The sequence below is a fragment of the Oncorhynchus keta genome, chromosome 33, assembly GCF_023373465.1.
Source record: "Oncorhynchus keta strain PuntledgeMale-10-30-2019 chromosome 33, Oket_V2, whole genome shotgun sequence".
NCBI classification, from domain to species: Eukaryota; Metazoa; Chordata; class Actinopteri; order Salmoniformes; family Salmonidae; genus Oncorhynchus; species Oncorhynchus keta.
This window is the reverse complement of record NC_068453.1, coordinates 12,500,660-12,513,647: the sequence shown is the minus strand read 5'-3', so window position 1 is coordinate 12,513,647 and position 12,988 is coordinate 12,500,660. Positions and strand designations below refer to the sequence as shown.

General features: G+C 42.6%; 1 protein-coding gene across 2 annotated transcripts; it reads right to left on the bottom strand.

Annotated features, from left to right (window-relative positions):
• Positions 1-3,090: 3,090 nt before the first annotated feature.
• bcap29 (B cell receptor associated protein 29) lies at positions 3,091-12,928 on the bottom strand. 2 transcript variants are annotated; one of them, XM_035748750.2, is made up of 8 exons: positions 12,681-12,928; positions 11,999-12,105; positions 6,387-6,487; positions 6,083-6,230; positions 5,659-5,794; positions 5,265-5,367; positions 4,938-5,029; positions 3,091-4,163 (listed from the first exon to the last, which is right to left on the bottom strand). In XM_035748750.2, exons 1-8 carry the CDS (start codon positions 12,696-12,698, stop codon positions 4,128-4,130), a joined length of 741 nt encoding a protein of 246 aa, XP_035604643.1. In that variant the 5' UTR covers positions 12,699-12,928; the 3' UTR covers positions 3,091-4,127. The 2 variants fall into 2 exon arrangements, with proteins under 2 accessions (XP_035604643.1, XP_035604644.1); XM_035748751.2 differs by lacking the exon at positions 12,681-12,928 and adding an exon at positions 11,657-11,757.
• Between the last annotated feature and the right edge of the window lie 60 nt (positions 12,929-12,988).

Here is a 12,988-nt window from a genome sequence, read left to right as displayed (position 1 = left end):
CAAGGCACTCTGGGAAATATTGAAATAAGTCTTTACACTAAGCAGTGTGTTAATTTAACACTGAAAAGTGTAGACCAGTATAGACAAGGACCAGTGTTAAATGTAACACTCAGTATTGATTTAACACTGGAGAATTTGTTGTGTAAGATCTGATCACAATCACATCACAATGCACCTGTCTAAAAACGTGGGCACAATCAGAATGAGGACAACGGACACATGTTAGCACCAGGTATAAACAGGGCTACTGTTCATCATGTCTGTGTGACTGTGTTGTGCCACAGGATGCCACTGTGCCAGCTTACCATAGCTGTTCTCTGCCTTTGTTGTGCAGCAGGAGCTTTTTTATTTCAATTCTGATCAAATCCACTAGGTGGAAGTATTGTATACTGGTAGTAAATGAATCTGTCTAGAAAGTTACAGTAAAATCACAATGAATTGTGATACATACAATTAACAAAGCAAAGATCATTATAGATATCAAATGCACATCCACTGAACCATTACACTGTTTTATAGTTCTACCATCAGTGACTATCCACTGTAGGTGTCATTCATTATGAGAAGTAAAGAAAATTCACATAATTTATTGGTCAATCAGTCTGCGTGTCAATGTGTATAGGTTGTGTATGTACGTTTGAACGTTTTAGGGCTCTAATCAATCCTTATCGCTGAAGCGTTACGATTGCGGGATAGAAATGTAAAGGCAATTTCCAATTGAGCCCACATACAGTCCCTTCGGGACCCCTTGACTTTTTCCACATTTAGTTACGTTACAGCATTAATCCCCCCCCCCCTCAATCTACACACAATACCCCATAATTACAAAGCAAAAACTGTTTTTCAGACATGGCAAGTTTATAAAACATAAACTGAAATATCATATTTACATAAGTATTCAGACCCTTTACTCAGTACTTTGTTGAAGCACTTTTGGCAGCGATTATATCCTAAAGTCTTCTTGGGTATGACGCTACAGGCTTGCAATATCTGTATTTGGGAAGTTTCTCCCATTCCTTTCTGAAGATCCTCTCAAGCTCTGTCAGGTTGGATGGGAAGCGTCGCTGCACAGCTATTTTCAGGTCTCTCCGGAGATGTTCGATCAGGTTCAAATCTGGGCTCTGGCTGGGCCACTCAAGGACATTCAGAGTCTTGTCCCGAAGCCACTCCTGCGTTGTTTTGGCTGTGTGCTTAGGGTCGTTGTCCTGTTGGCAGGTGAACCTTCACGCCAGTCTGAGGTCCTGAGCGCTCTGGAACAGGTTTTCATCAAGGATCTCTCTGTACTTTGTTCTGTTCATCCTCCCCTCGATCCTGACTAGTCTCCCAATCTAGCCACTGAAAAACATCCCCACAGCATGATGCTGCCATCACCATGCTTCACAGTAGGTGGTAGGTTTCTTCCAGATGTGACGCTTGGCATTCAGGCCAAAGAGTTCAATCTTGTTTCTCATGGTCTGAGAGTCCAAGTGGGCTGTCATGTCTCTTTTACTGAGGAGTGGCTTCCGTCTGGCCACTCTACCATAAAGGACTGATTGGTGGAGTGCTGCAGAGATGGTTGTCCTTCTGGAAGGTCACCTCCCTGACCAAGGCCCTTCTCCCCCGATTGCTCAGTTTGGCCAGCCAGCCAGCTCTAGGAAGAATCTTGGTGGTTCCAAACTTCTTCCATTTAAAAATGATGGAGGACATTGTGTTCTTGAGGTCCTTCAAAGCTGCAGACATTTTTTGGTATCCTACACCAGATCTGGGCCTCGGCACAATCCTGTCTCGGTGCTCTACAGATAACTCCTTCCACCTCATGGCTTGGTTTTTGCTCTGACATGCACTGATAACATGGGACCTTATATAGACAGGTGTGTGTTTTTCCAAATGTCCAATCAATCGAATTTACCACAAGTGGACACCAATCAAGTTGTTGAAACATCTCAAGGATGATCAATGGAAACAGGATGGACCTGAGCTCAATTTCGAGTCTCATAGCAAAAGGTCTTAATACTTGTGTAAATAAGGTATTTCTGTTTTCGCTTTGCCATGCGGTATTGTGTGTCGTTTGCTGAGAAATTGTATGTATTTAATACATTTTAGAATAAGGCTGTAACATAACGTGGAAAGTGTCAAGGGATCTGACTACTTTCCGAATGCACTGTATGCCGCGTTTACCGTGAATGCAGTCTCCACTGATGTTGGAATCTGCCGTTATATTTTATTCACACGAGTGCTGAATTTCCACGATACGAATTGAATAGAGTTCGTAATGTGCCAAAATATCAGAACAAAAACATCATAGCCAATTCTCAGGTTGAATGAAGTTTGGACCAACATTTAGTGAATAAACACTAAATATTATACAGGTGATTATTTCAATCACTGGGGTTCGTGGGCCAAATATACAGTGCCTTGCGAAAGTATTCGGCCCCCTTCCATTTCAATATTATCGCTTGCACAGTGCTCCTTGGGATGTTTAAAGCTTGGGAAATCTTTTTGTATCCAAATCCGGCTTTAAACTTCTTCACAACAGGTCCGAGATGGACCTGCCTGGTGTGTTCCTTGTTCTTCATGATGCTCTCTGCGCTTTTAACGGACCTCTGAGACTATCACAGTGCAGGGGCATTTATACGGAGACTTGATTACACACAGGTGAATTGTATTTATCATCATTAGTCATTTAGGTCAACATTGGATCATTCAGAGATCCTCACTGAACTTCTGGAGAGTTTGCTGCACTAAAAGTAAAGGGGCTGAATAATTTTGCACGCCCAATTTTTCAGTTTTTGATTTGTTAAAAAAGTTTGAAATATCCAATAAATGTCATTCCACTTCATGATTGTGTCCCACTTGTTGTTGATTCTTCACAAAAAAATAGTTTTATATCTTTATGTTTAAAGCCTGAAATGTGGCAAAAGGTCGCAAAGTTCAAGGGGGTCGAATACTTTCGCAAGGTACTGTATGTTGATTTGGCAAGTGATACCAAGAAACATTTTTAATTGAATCCCTTCTTTTTTTTTTAACAAATGAAATGGATGGCATTTCTCACACCCTTAAAACATCTGAATGTATATAGTTGTATTTCTTCGATTAAACAAAGAGAATAACTACAATAATGAAACATTTTTAATATGGGATAACATGTTGGTAGGTGGAGACAATTTTTCCAAAGTAAAAAATAACAGATTTAGCCGCAAAAACAACTTTAATAATGAGCCATACTGAAATATTGAAAACAACTTTCTTACTCCAACCAGATTTTTGTACTTGAAAATATATCTACAATCATCTGAAAGGCACTTATTCTGTCAGCGTTGCTACTGTTCGCTAGTTTTGGAATGTAATGTACAGTACTGGGGGATGTACAGTACAGTACTGGGGCCCTATAAGAGATAGGGGATGGAGGCTAGAGGAAGATTTGTTGGTCACTTATCAATCCCACTCCAAGTACTGACCCAGTCTACCCAACCCAAACCCTGGGCTACGACAGTCAATACAGGGAGTCAGGGTGAGAAGAGGAAAGATGAATTTCCCCAGACTTTTCCATTTCACTATCCTTATTACAAAACAGAAAATCATGACCGTGACCCTGTGTAATATTCACAAACCCTCCACATCTAAGAGGAATGAAAAACATTGATATCAAATATTCAACAACAAAAATGACTCAATATAGCTTCTCTACCCCTATGAACTCCATGCTAATTTTGCTTTACAAAACACATACAACTCAATCTGTAATATGCATTGCTGCTAAGGTAAAAAATAAATAAAAGGATGAATGCAATGGTGGTGCTCTTGCGATATACAGGGGGAAAAAACTACATAGCAAGCCCATTACATCAAAAATATATTCACAGTAGACGACCACTGTAATCTGAAGCTTGTACTGCTATCCGTTCTCCAAAAGTCAGCGAATTATAGAAACACTATTTCTAGGCTGGTCTAGTAGCTATTCTATTACAAACGTGCTCAGGTGCTTTTTATCTGAGGTTTGGTGGCTCAGTGAGGCCTTGGAGGAGTATTTTAGTGACATCATGCACAGTGCTTCAGTATGTCAAAGGAAAGTGACAGCGTGCCTGACAGTATTTCTGGTTTCTTGGTTCGATCTGTAAACATTCTGACCGTTGTAGTCATAAGCCCGATCAATCATCCTTTTTATCTCCACTCTCTTGAAGATCCTGGAAAAATAAAGAATATATACAGTATATCTGAAGTGGCACAAGTAAATGTACAATAGTAGTACTAAAGTCAGAGCTGTAGTTTTCTGTCTACATTTGAGCAGGGTAATAATATACAGCTTTGAACAAGGCAGGGTGAGCAGTAATACCAAATATATACAGTGCCTTCAGAAACTATTCATCCCTCTTGATTAATTTCACATTGTTGTGTTACAGCCTGAATTCAAAATGGATTAAATAAAAAAAAATATTCTCTCCCATCTATACACAATACCCCATAAAGACAAAGTGGAAAAAAAAAGTTGCATTTTTTGGCACTATTTGTTGAAAATGAAATACAGAAATATCTCATTTACATGAGTATTCACACCCCTGAGTGAATACTTTGTAGAAGCACCTTTGGTAGCGATTACAGCGGAGTGTCTTTATGGGGTAAATCTAAGAGTTGTCCACACCTGGATTGAGAAGTATTTTCCCCATTATGCTTTTCGAAACTCTTAGAGCTCTGTCAAATTGGTTGTTGATCATCTTCAGGTCTTGCCATAGTTAGATTTTCAAGTAGATTTAAGTCAAAACTAACTTGGCCGCTCAGGAACATTCACTATCACTACCGCTGAACTCATTTAGGCTTGCCATAAGAAAGGGGTTGAATACGTCGACTCAAGACATTTCAGCAATTTTCGAAATGTAACAACATTTTGATGAAGTCAAGGGGTGTGAATACTTTTGTAGGCTAAGTGTAGATACTGTATGTACGAGCAGGTCTGGGGTTACCTGGTGTTCTTTCAGCAGTCGGTCGTATTCTTTGGTCAGTCCATCGGATTGTTTCTTCATAGCTTCCATCTCGGATTGGGACTTTTCCAAGGCTAGGGAAAACATTAACCACAAAGCATTCCCATGCTATCTACAAGGTGACATGCTATGGGTCAGAGTGCACATTCTCGAACAGAAATTGAAGCCCATGTTTGTTTTATTGTCATTATAGTCCGATTTCATCTGGTTGGTTATTGTAGTTGTACATTTTCACTTTATTGAAATATTATTGAATTTGTGGTTCTATTATTCAGTCTGTCACAAAATGATTGTGTGTTTCTTCCTTACTGTCCTCTGAGCCTTTCAGTTCTCCTCTCAGTTTCTCCACCTCTGACCTCAGCAGCTCGTTTCCCTCCGCTGTGGCCTTGTCCCCCTTCCCATACATCAGAGTCTGAAACAAACACAGGTCATGGCGAGGAAGAATGACAAACATGAACCACTTACCACACTTCTCAACCATATGCAGTACCAAAATAACTTTAGTTTCTTTTAGTGTGGATGAAGGCCCACATCTCAGAGTAGGAATTCTGATATAGCATCAGTTACGCCTTTTAGATCAAAATGAATACGCTTTCATGGACAAGGGGGGCATTATCCAAGATCAGCACTCCTCTTTTTTTTGAGACCCTTTTAAATACAGGCTCAGGTGCAGAAAGGGCAGTGATACTGGGTATGACTTCACCTGTTTCAGTAGCTCGTTGTCCTCCATGTATTTCTTGGCAGTTTGGTTGGCACACTCTGCCTTGATCTGCAGAGAGGCCGTGGTGCCAGACTCCGTCGCCAGCTGGTTGATCAGAGTGATCACCCGCCTCAGAACTCTGTATGGAAACAACACACATAGATTGTGTTCAATACTTCAGCTGCCACCTGAACTTATCCTTCCGAACACATTTTTTGTTTTCCGTTGATAAACATTTTGCTACGGTGTGCCCTACTGAAAACGACCAGAGTGTTATGGTCATTGTAATGAATTAAGACATCTCTATGACTACGACGATCCATGCACTGGCTATCTTTTCACCCGTATCCATCCCAATGTGATGACGACACAGCGAGGACTCAGTATGTCGATGGGTGAGTGATGGACAGACCGATCCAGGACTTACAGCCAGAGGAAGAGGGTAAAGCCAGAGATGTAGAGGTTCCTCTGGGCTCTGAACAGCTTCATGTGGAGGTGGTCAAACATGTTGGGATGCAGATTAGCATCCTTGCCGTTTCCCACACCCGAATACTTCCTCACCTCACGCAAAGCATCTACAGGAGGGCGTGCAGGTGTGGTACGACATCGTTAAACATGGTAAAACATTGAGATTGCAAAAGTATTACATGAGATTGTAAGATCTCTGGTGAGAGATTGTCATTATGATCTGTGAGTAAATTAAAACATGACACTTTTTGACATCAGCTTACCAAGGAAGAGGACTATAAGGATTATGATCATGGCGAGGAAGAATTTATTCCAAAACCTGGCCATTTTGTTCCATATTCTCAGCTGGAAGATACACTGCCATCTGCAAAACAGCACAAAAACATTACATTACATTACATTTAAGTCATTTAGCAGACGCTCTTATAATGTTGAGACTCAGAACACTGCAACAGCAAGTCAATGTCTAATAAAATAGCACTGGATGCAGCTTAGGACTGTCCCCGACTAAAACAAATCCTAGTAGACCGAAAGTCGTCTGTTCTTTCGAACTAATAGATTTGTCTACATTGTCATACATGTATTTTTTCATATATAGACACGTGTTTTAATAAAATAATCTAAGATGCTTGTCTGAGGATTTAAGTGAACTGTTTGATTAAATGAGACACAAATGACTCAAGACCCCCCCTCCTCCCTCTCTGCAGATGACTTCGTCAACCATTTTGAAAAGAAGGACGATGACATCCGATCCTCGTTTGCTAAGTCAAACGACACCGCTGGTTCTGCTCACACTGCCCTACCCTATGCTCTGACCTCTTTCTCCCCTCTCTCTCCAGATGAAATCTCGCGTCTTGTGACGGCCGGCCGCCCAACAACCTGCCCGCTTGACCCTATCCCCTCCTCTCTTCTCCAGACCATTTCCGGAGACCTTCTCCCTTACCTCACCTCGCTCATCAACTCATCCCTGACCGCTGGCTACGTCCCTCCCGTCTTCAAGAGAGCGAGAGTTGCACCCCTTCTGAAAAAACCTACACTCGATCCCTCCGATGTCAACAACTACAGACCAGTATCCCTTCTCTCTTTTCTCTCCAAAACTCTTGAGCGTGCCGTCCTTGGCCAGCTCTACCGCTATCTCTCTCAGAATGACCTTCTTGATCCAAATCAGTCAGGTTTCAAGACTAGTCATTCAACTGAGACTGCTCTTCTCTGTATCACGGAGCGCTCCGCACTGCTAAAGCTAACTCTCTCTCCTCTGCTCTCATCCTTCTAGACCTATCGGCTGCCTTCGATACTGTGAACCATCAGATCCTCCTCTCCACCCTCTCCGAGTTGGGCATCTCCGGCGCGGCCCACGCTTGGATTGCGTCCTACCTGACAGGTCGCTCCTACCAGGTGGCGTGGCGAGAATCTGTCTCCTCACCACGCGCTCTCACCACTGGTGTCCCCCAGGGCTCTGTTCTAGGCCCTCTCTTATTCTCGCTATACACCAAGTCACTTGGCTCTGTCATAACCTCACATGGTCTCTCCTATCATTGCTATGCAGACGACACACAATTAATCTTCTCCTTTCCCCCTTCTGATGACCAGGTGGCGAATCGCATCTCTGCATGTCTGGCAGACATATCAGTGTGGATGACGGATCACCACCTCAAGCTGAACCTCGGCAAGACGGAGCTGCTCTTCCTCCCGGGGAAGGACTGCCCGTTCCATGATCTCGCCATCACGGTTGACAACTCCATTGTGTCCTCCTCCCAGAGCGCTAAGAACCTTGGCGTGATCCTGGACAACACCCTGTCCTTCTCAACTAACATCAAGGCGGTGGCCCGTTCCTGTAGGTTCATGCTCTACAAGATCCGCAGAGTACGACCCTGCCTCACACAGGAAGCGGCGCAGGTCCTAATCCAGGCACTTGTCATCTCCCGTCTGGATTACTGCAACTCGCTGTTGGCTGGGCTCCTGCCTGTGCCATTAAACCCCTACAACTCATCCAGAACGCCGCAGCCCGTCTGGTGTTCAACCTTCCCAAGTTCTCTCACGTCACCCCGCTCCTCCGCTCTCTCCACTGGCTTCCAGTTGAAGCTCGCATCCGCTACAAGACCATGGTGCTTGCCTACGGAGCTGTGAGGGGAACGGCACCTCAGTACCTCCAGGCTTTGATCAGGCCCTACACCCAAACAAGGGCACTGCGTTCATCCACCTCTGGCCTGCTCGCCTCCCTACCACTGAGGAAGTACAGTTCCCGCTCAGCCCAGTCAAAACTGTTCGCTGCTCTGGCTCCCCAATGGTGGAACACACTCCCTCACGACGCCAGGACAGCGGAGTCAATCACCACCTTCCGGAGACACCTGAAACCCCACCTCTTTAAGGAATACCTAGGATAGGATAAAGTAATCCTTCTCACCCCCCCCCCCTTAAAAGATTTAGATGCACTATTGTAAAGTGGCTGTTCCACTGGATGTCATAAGGTGAATGCACCAATTTGTAAGTCGCTCTGGATAAGAGCGTCTGTTAAATGACTTAAATGTAATGTAAATGTCCTCTGAAAGATCCATTCTGGAGAACATTTCCCTATCAACAACCATTGGTACATCTGACGTATCCATTATAACAGAGCTACAACTACGAAAGACTGATCTCTGGTGGACAAACCAGAGACTTTCTGTCCCTGACTCTCCAGCAGATGGACCAGCGATTTCAACAGAGAAACAACATGACATACAGTCGTAAATATATAAATTGCACTTCCTTTAGAAAGAGCGGGTGTTCATGTGCAAAGTATTAGCATTTCAATGAGCCTAGTTATCAGCTGTGTGTACGATAGTGAAGTCTTATGTCTTTTGTCCTGCTCTTTCTTACATGCCCTCCCCTTTAATTTTGTAACAAGCCGTCATATCGGTTTAGTCCACTAAGGACTTCTCATTGCAAGAGTTTGCAGCATTCAGAATATGACTGAGGTAATAATAGATTAATAAGTGACTATTAACAAGCCGTCATATCGGTTTAGTCCACTAAGGACTTCTCATTGCAAGAGTTTGCAACATTCAGAATATGACTGAGGTAATAATAGATTAATAAGTGACTGTAATCGATAAGAAAATATCTGAAGAGAGTTACATTCGGGAAATAGTAACTCTTCAACAACATTTTCCGTGGTGCCCCGACTTCCTAGTTAATTAATCTTTACATGATTGGTTTAATCACGTAATAATTACACAGAGAATTGATTTAATAAGATAACAGTCTAATGATAGCCCAAAGACACTACCTTATTCTAAAATTGATTAAAATTGATTAAAAACTCCACCCCTAATCAATAAAAAACTAAACCAAAACAGGTTTAGGTCTTTTTTTTAAAAATAAAAAATAAAACAGAAATGCCTCATTTACATAAAGTATTTAGACCTTTTGCTATGAGAGATTAGATGCTTCTACAACTTGGAGTCCACCTGTAGTAAATTCAATTGATTGGACGGGATTTGGAAAGACACACACCGGTCTATATAAAGTCCCACAGTTGACAGTACATGTCAGAGTAAAAACCAAGCCATGAGGTCAAAGAAATTGTCCGTAGAGCTCCAAGAGTGTCAAGGAACAGATCTGGGGAAGGGTACCACAACATTTCAGCAGCATTGAAGGTCCCCAAGAACACTGTGGCCTCAATCATTCTTAAATGGAAGCAGTTTGGAACCCATAAGACTTTCCTAGAGCTGGCCGTCTGGCAAAACTGAGCCATCGGGGGAGAAGGGCCTTGGTCAGCGAGGTGACCAAGACCATGGTGATTACTCAGACAAAGCTCTAGAGTTCATCTGTGGAGATGGGAGAACCTTCCAGAAGGACAACCATCTCTGCAGCATTCCACCAATCAGGCCTTTATGGTAGTGGCCAGACAGCCACTCCTCAGTAAAAAGTGGTCCTTCTGAAGCTCAGTTGGTAGAGCATGGCGCTTGTAACGCCAGGGTAGTGGGTTCGATTCCCGGGACCACCCATACGTAGAATGTATGCACACATGACTGTAAGTCGCTTTGGATAAAAGCGTCTGCTAAATGGCATATATTATTATTATTATTATTATTATAAAAAAGGCACGACAGCCCACTTGGAGTTTGCCAAAAGGCATTTAAAGGACTCTCTGACCATGAGAAACAAGATCCTCTGGTCTGATGAAACCAAGATTGAACTCGAGCCTGAATGCCAAGCGTCACATCTGGAAGAAACCTGGCACCATCCCTACGGTGAAGCATGGTGGTGGCAGCATTATGCTGTGGGGATGTTTTTCAGCGGCAGGGACTGGGAGACTAGTCAGGATCGAGGGAAAGATGAACGGAGCAATGTACAGAAAGATCCTTGATGAAAAACTGCTTCAGCGTGCTCAGAACCTCAGACTGGAGCAAAGGTTAATCTTCCAAAAGGACAACGACCCTAAACACACAGCCAAAACAACACCGGAGTGGCTTCGTTGACAAGTCTCCGAATGTCCTTGAGTTGCCCAGTCAGCCCCCGGACTTAGCTGTGCAATAGCTGTGCAGCGACGCTTCCATCCAACCTGACAGAGGTTGAGAGGATCTGCAGAAAAGAATGGGAGAAACGTTGTTTCTATGGAAGGTATAGCTAAGCCCAGAGGCATATATTAAAAAATAAATTACTCTGGCTAATCGTAATCAGACCTGCCTGTTTTCACAGATGAAGTAAAATGATGCAAATTACTTCGCTCGTGAAACGTGTCCCTCAAATGACATAACTGTAATAACAGTGTGAGTGCACTGGACAGAACCTTGTGCTATTTAATGCATGGAACTAGCACTCCCAAGTCAAAAAGTAATGTGCATTCCACAGTTTTATAAAGGAGTCATCTAAAATAATAATCAAGATTATGAAAGGTTTTGCAGCACAGCTGAGAGTTCTTGAAGGCACACAAGTGTGCTGCGGCACTTCGGTTGGGAACCACTGGCCTAGATGTCTATGACTCATTCACATTTGGTCTGGTCCGGACTGACCAAATTTGAACTAGTTCAGGGTCATTAGAAAATTCCCCAGCATGCTATGCAAGTATTTGTTTTTACATTTTGGCCATTCAGCAGACGCTCCTATCCAGAGCAACGTATATGCTGACGAAACTGGATGCCTGAGCACGTTGATTTTGTTCACACGCACCAGAAGATCAGTAAACACAGGTAGAAATATCAATAATAATCTCTGAACCAATTATATTAATTTGGTGATAAGTCAAAACGCATTAAACATTTATGGCAATTTTGTTAGCTAGCTTGCTTGTTGTTGCTAGCTAATTTGTCCTGGGATATAGACATTGGTTTGTTATTTGACATGAAATGCACAAGGACCACTACTCCGACAATTAATCCACACATAAAATGGTAAACCAAATGAGTTTCTCATCTCTCCTCCTTCCTTCAGGCTTCTTTTTCTTCTTTGGACTTTATATGGCGGTTGGCAACCAATTTTACGGAGCATTACTACAAACGACTGGAGTGAGGATTTGTGCTTGTTTAAATCTGTTAAATCTCTTGCTCACCTTGAGGGAGAGGTCGTTGTCCTGGCAGTCTCTGACCTCATCCCTATAGGCGTTCTCATTACTGTTGGTGATCAGGCTACCCCCGTCGTGTAGTCTGCAAACTTAATGATGGTGTTGAGTCATGCATTGCCACGCAGTTGTGGGTGAACAGGGAGTACTGGAGAGGACTAGCCACACACCCATGAGGGGCCTCCGTGTTGAGGGTCAGTGTGATATGTTGTTGCATATGTTGTTCAGAACTGAAAATTAACCTGACCTCAATGTCTGGAAAATATGTATTTTCAACTTAATTTTGCTTACTGGCTTGTTGCAGTATCAGGACTGCCTAGGGCTCATTCCTACCTGGTGGCTGAGATGAAGGGTAGACAGAGGATAAGGAGTACACCTATTTCCACATAGAGGAAGAGGGCAACTGCAGTCCATTGCAAAGTCATCTCTAAAAATACAGTCTGTAAAAGATTAAACATTTTAAGCAACAGAGGTCCTTTTCCCAGTCTGGCAGTAGGTTATTTTTCCAGAATGGAAACGGACTGGTTTAATAGTTGATGTCAACAACAGAAACAATTAACTGTCTACGTAGCTAGCTAGTTTCCTATGGATATATTTCAGCTAACTGTGAAACCACCAATGCAAATGTATTGCGAACAGTGCTGTTCCTGTTTCAGTGATAAGCCTCTTATCCTAGCTAGATACGTAATGTTACAAAGTTCACATGCTTGGTAAATCACAGCCAGTAGTACTAAATGTATGCTGTTTCATTCAGTGTGTAACATACGTCCTTATATCATATAAATAGTAGCTGTGCCTCATAGAAATAGTAGCTAGGTATACATTGCTAAAGACTTTGCCTCACGCAGTGACATCTGCCAGGTACTATATAGCTGGCAATATTTTTCTAAAGCAGGACACGATAGCTATCTAGCTAACTGGTACTAGCTAACGTTAGCACTTTTGTGAAATACACAGTAACTACACATATGATCAAGTTCAATATCGTAATAATTATGCAAAGTATGTAACTTACTCTGCGGCACCCGAACATAGAAACCGGAGGTTGAAAAAAGAAAAGCAAACTTTGGAGACAGTTGTTTCACTCCTCCCTTTTCGTCTCATTGGAATGACGTCATACATAACCTTTTACAGTAGCTGTTCGTTTACGGTTTTATCCTCTACTGAGAACCAATAAGGTTCTGCCATATATTGTTAATACCATACTGTACACATCATGGAAATGACAAATATGTTGAAATTCGGTGTAATGTGTTTGGTTTTGTTTGTACCCTTTGACCATTTCTGACTGGACATGTTGAAGTGAATCTGATTTTATTGCAG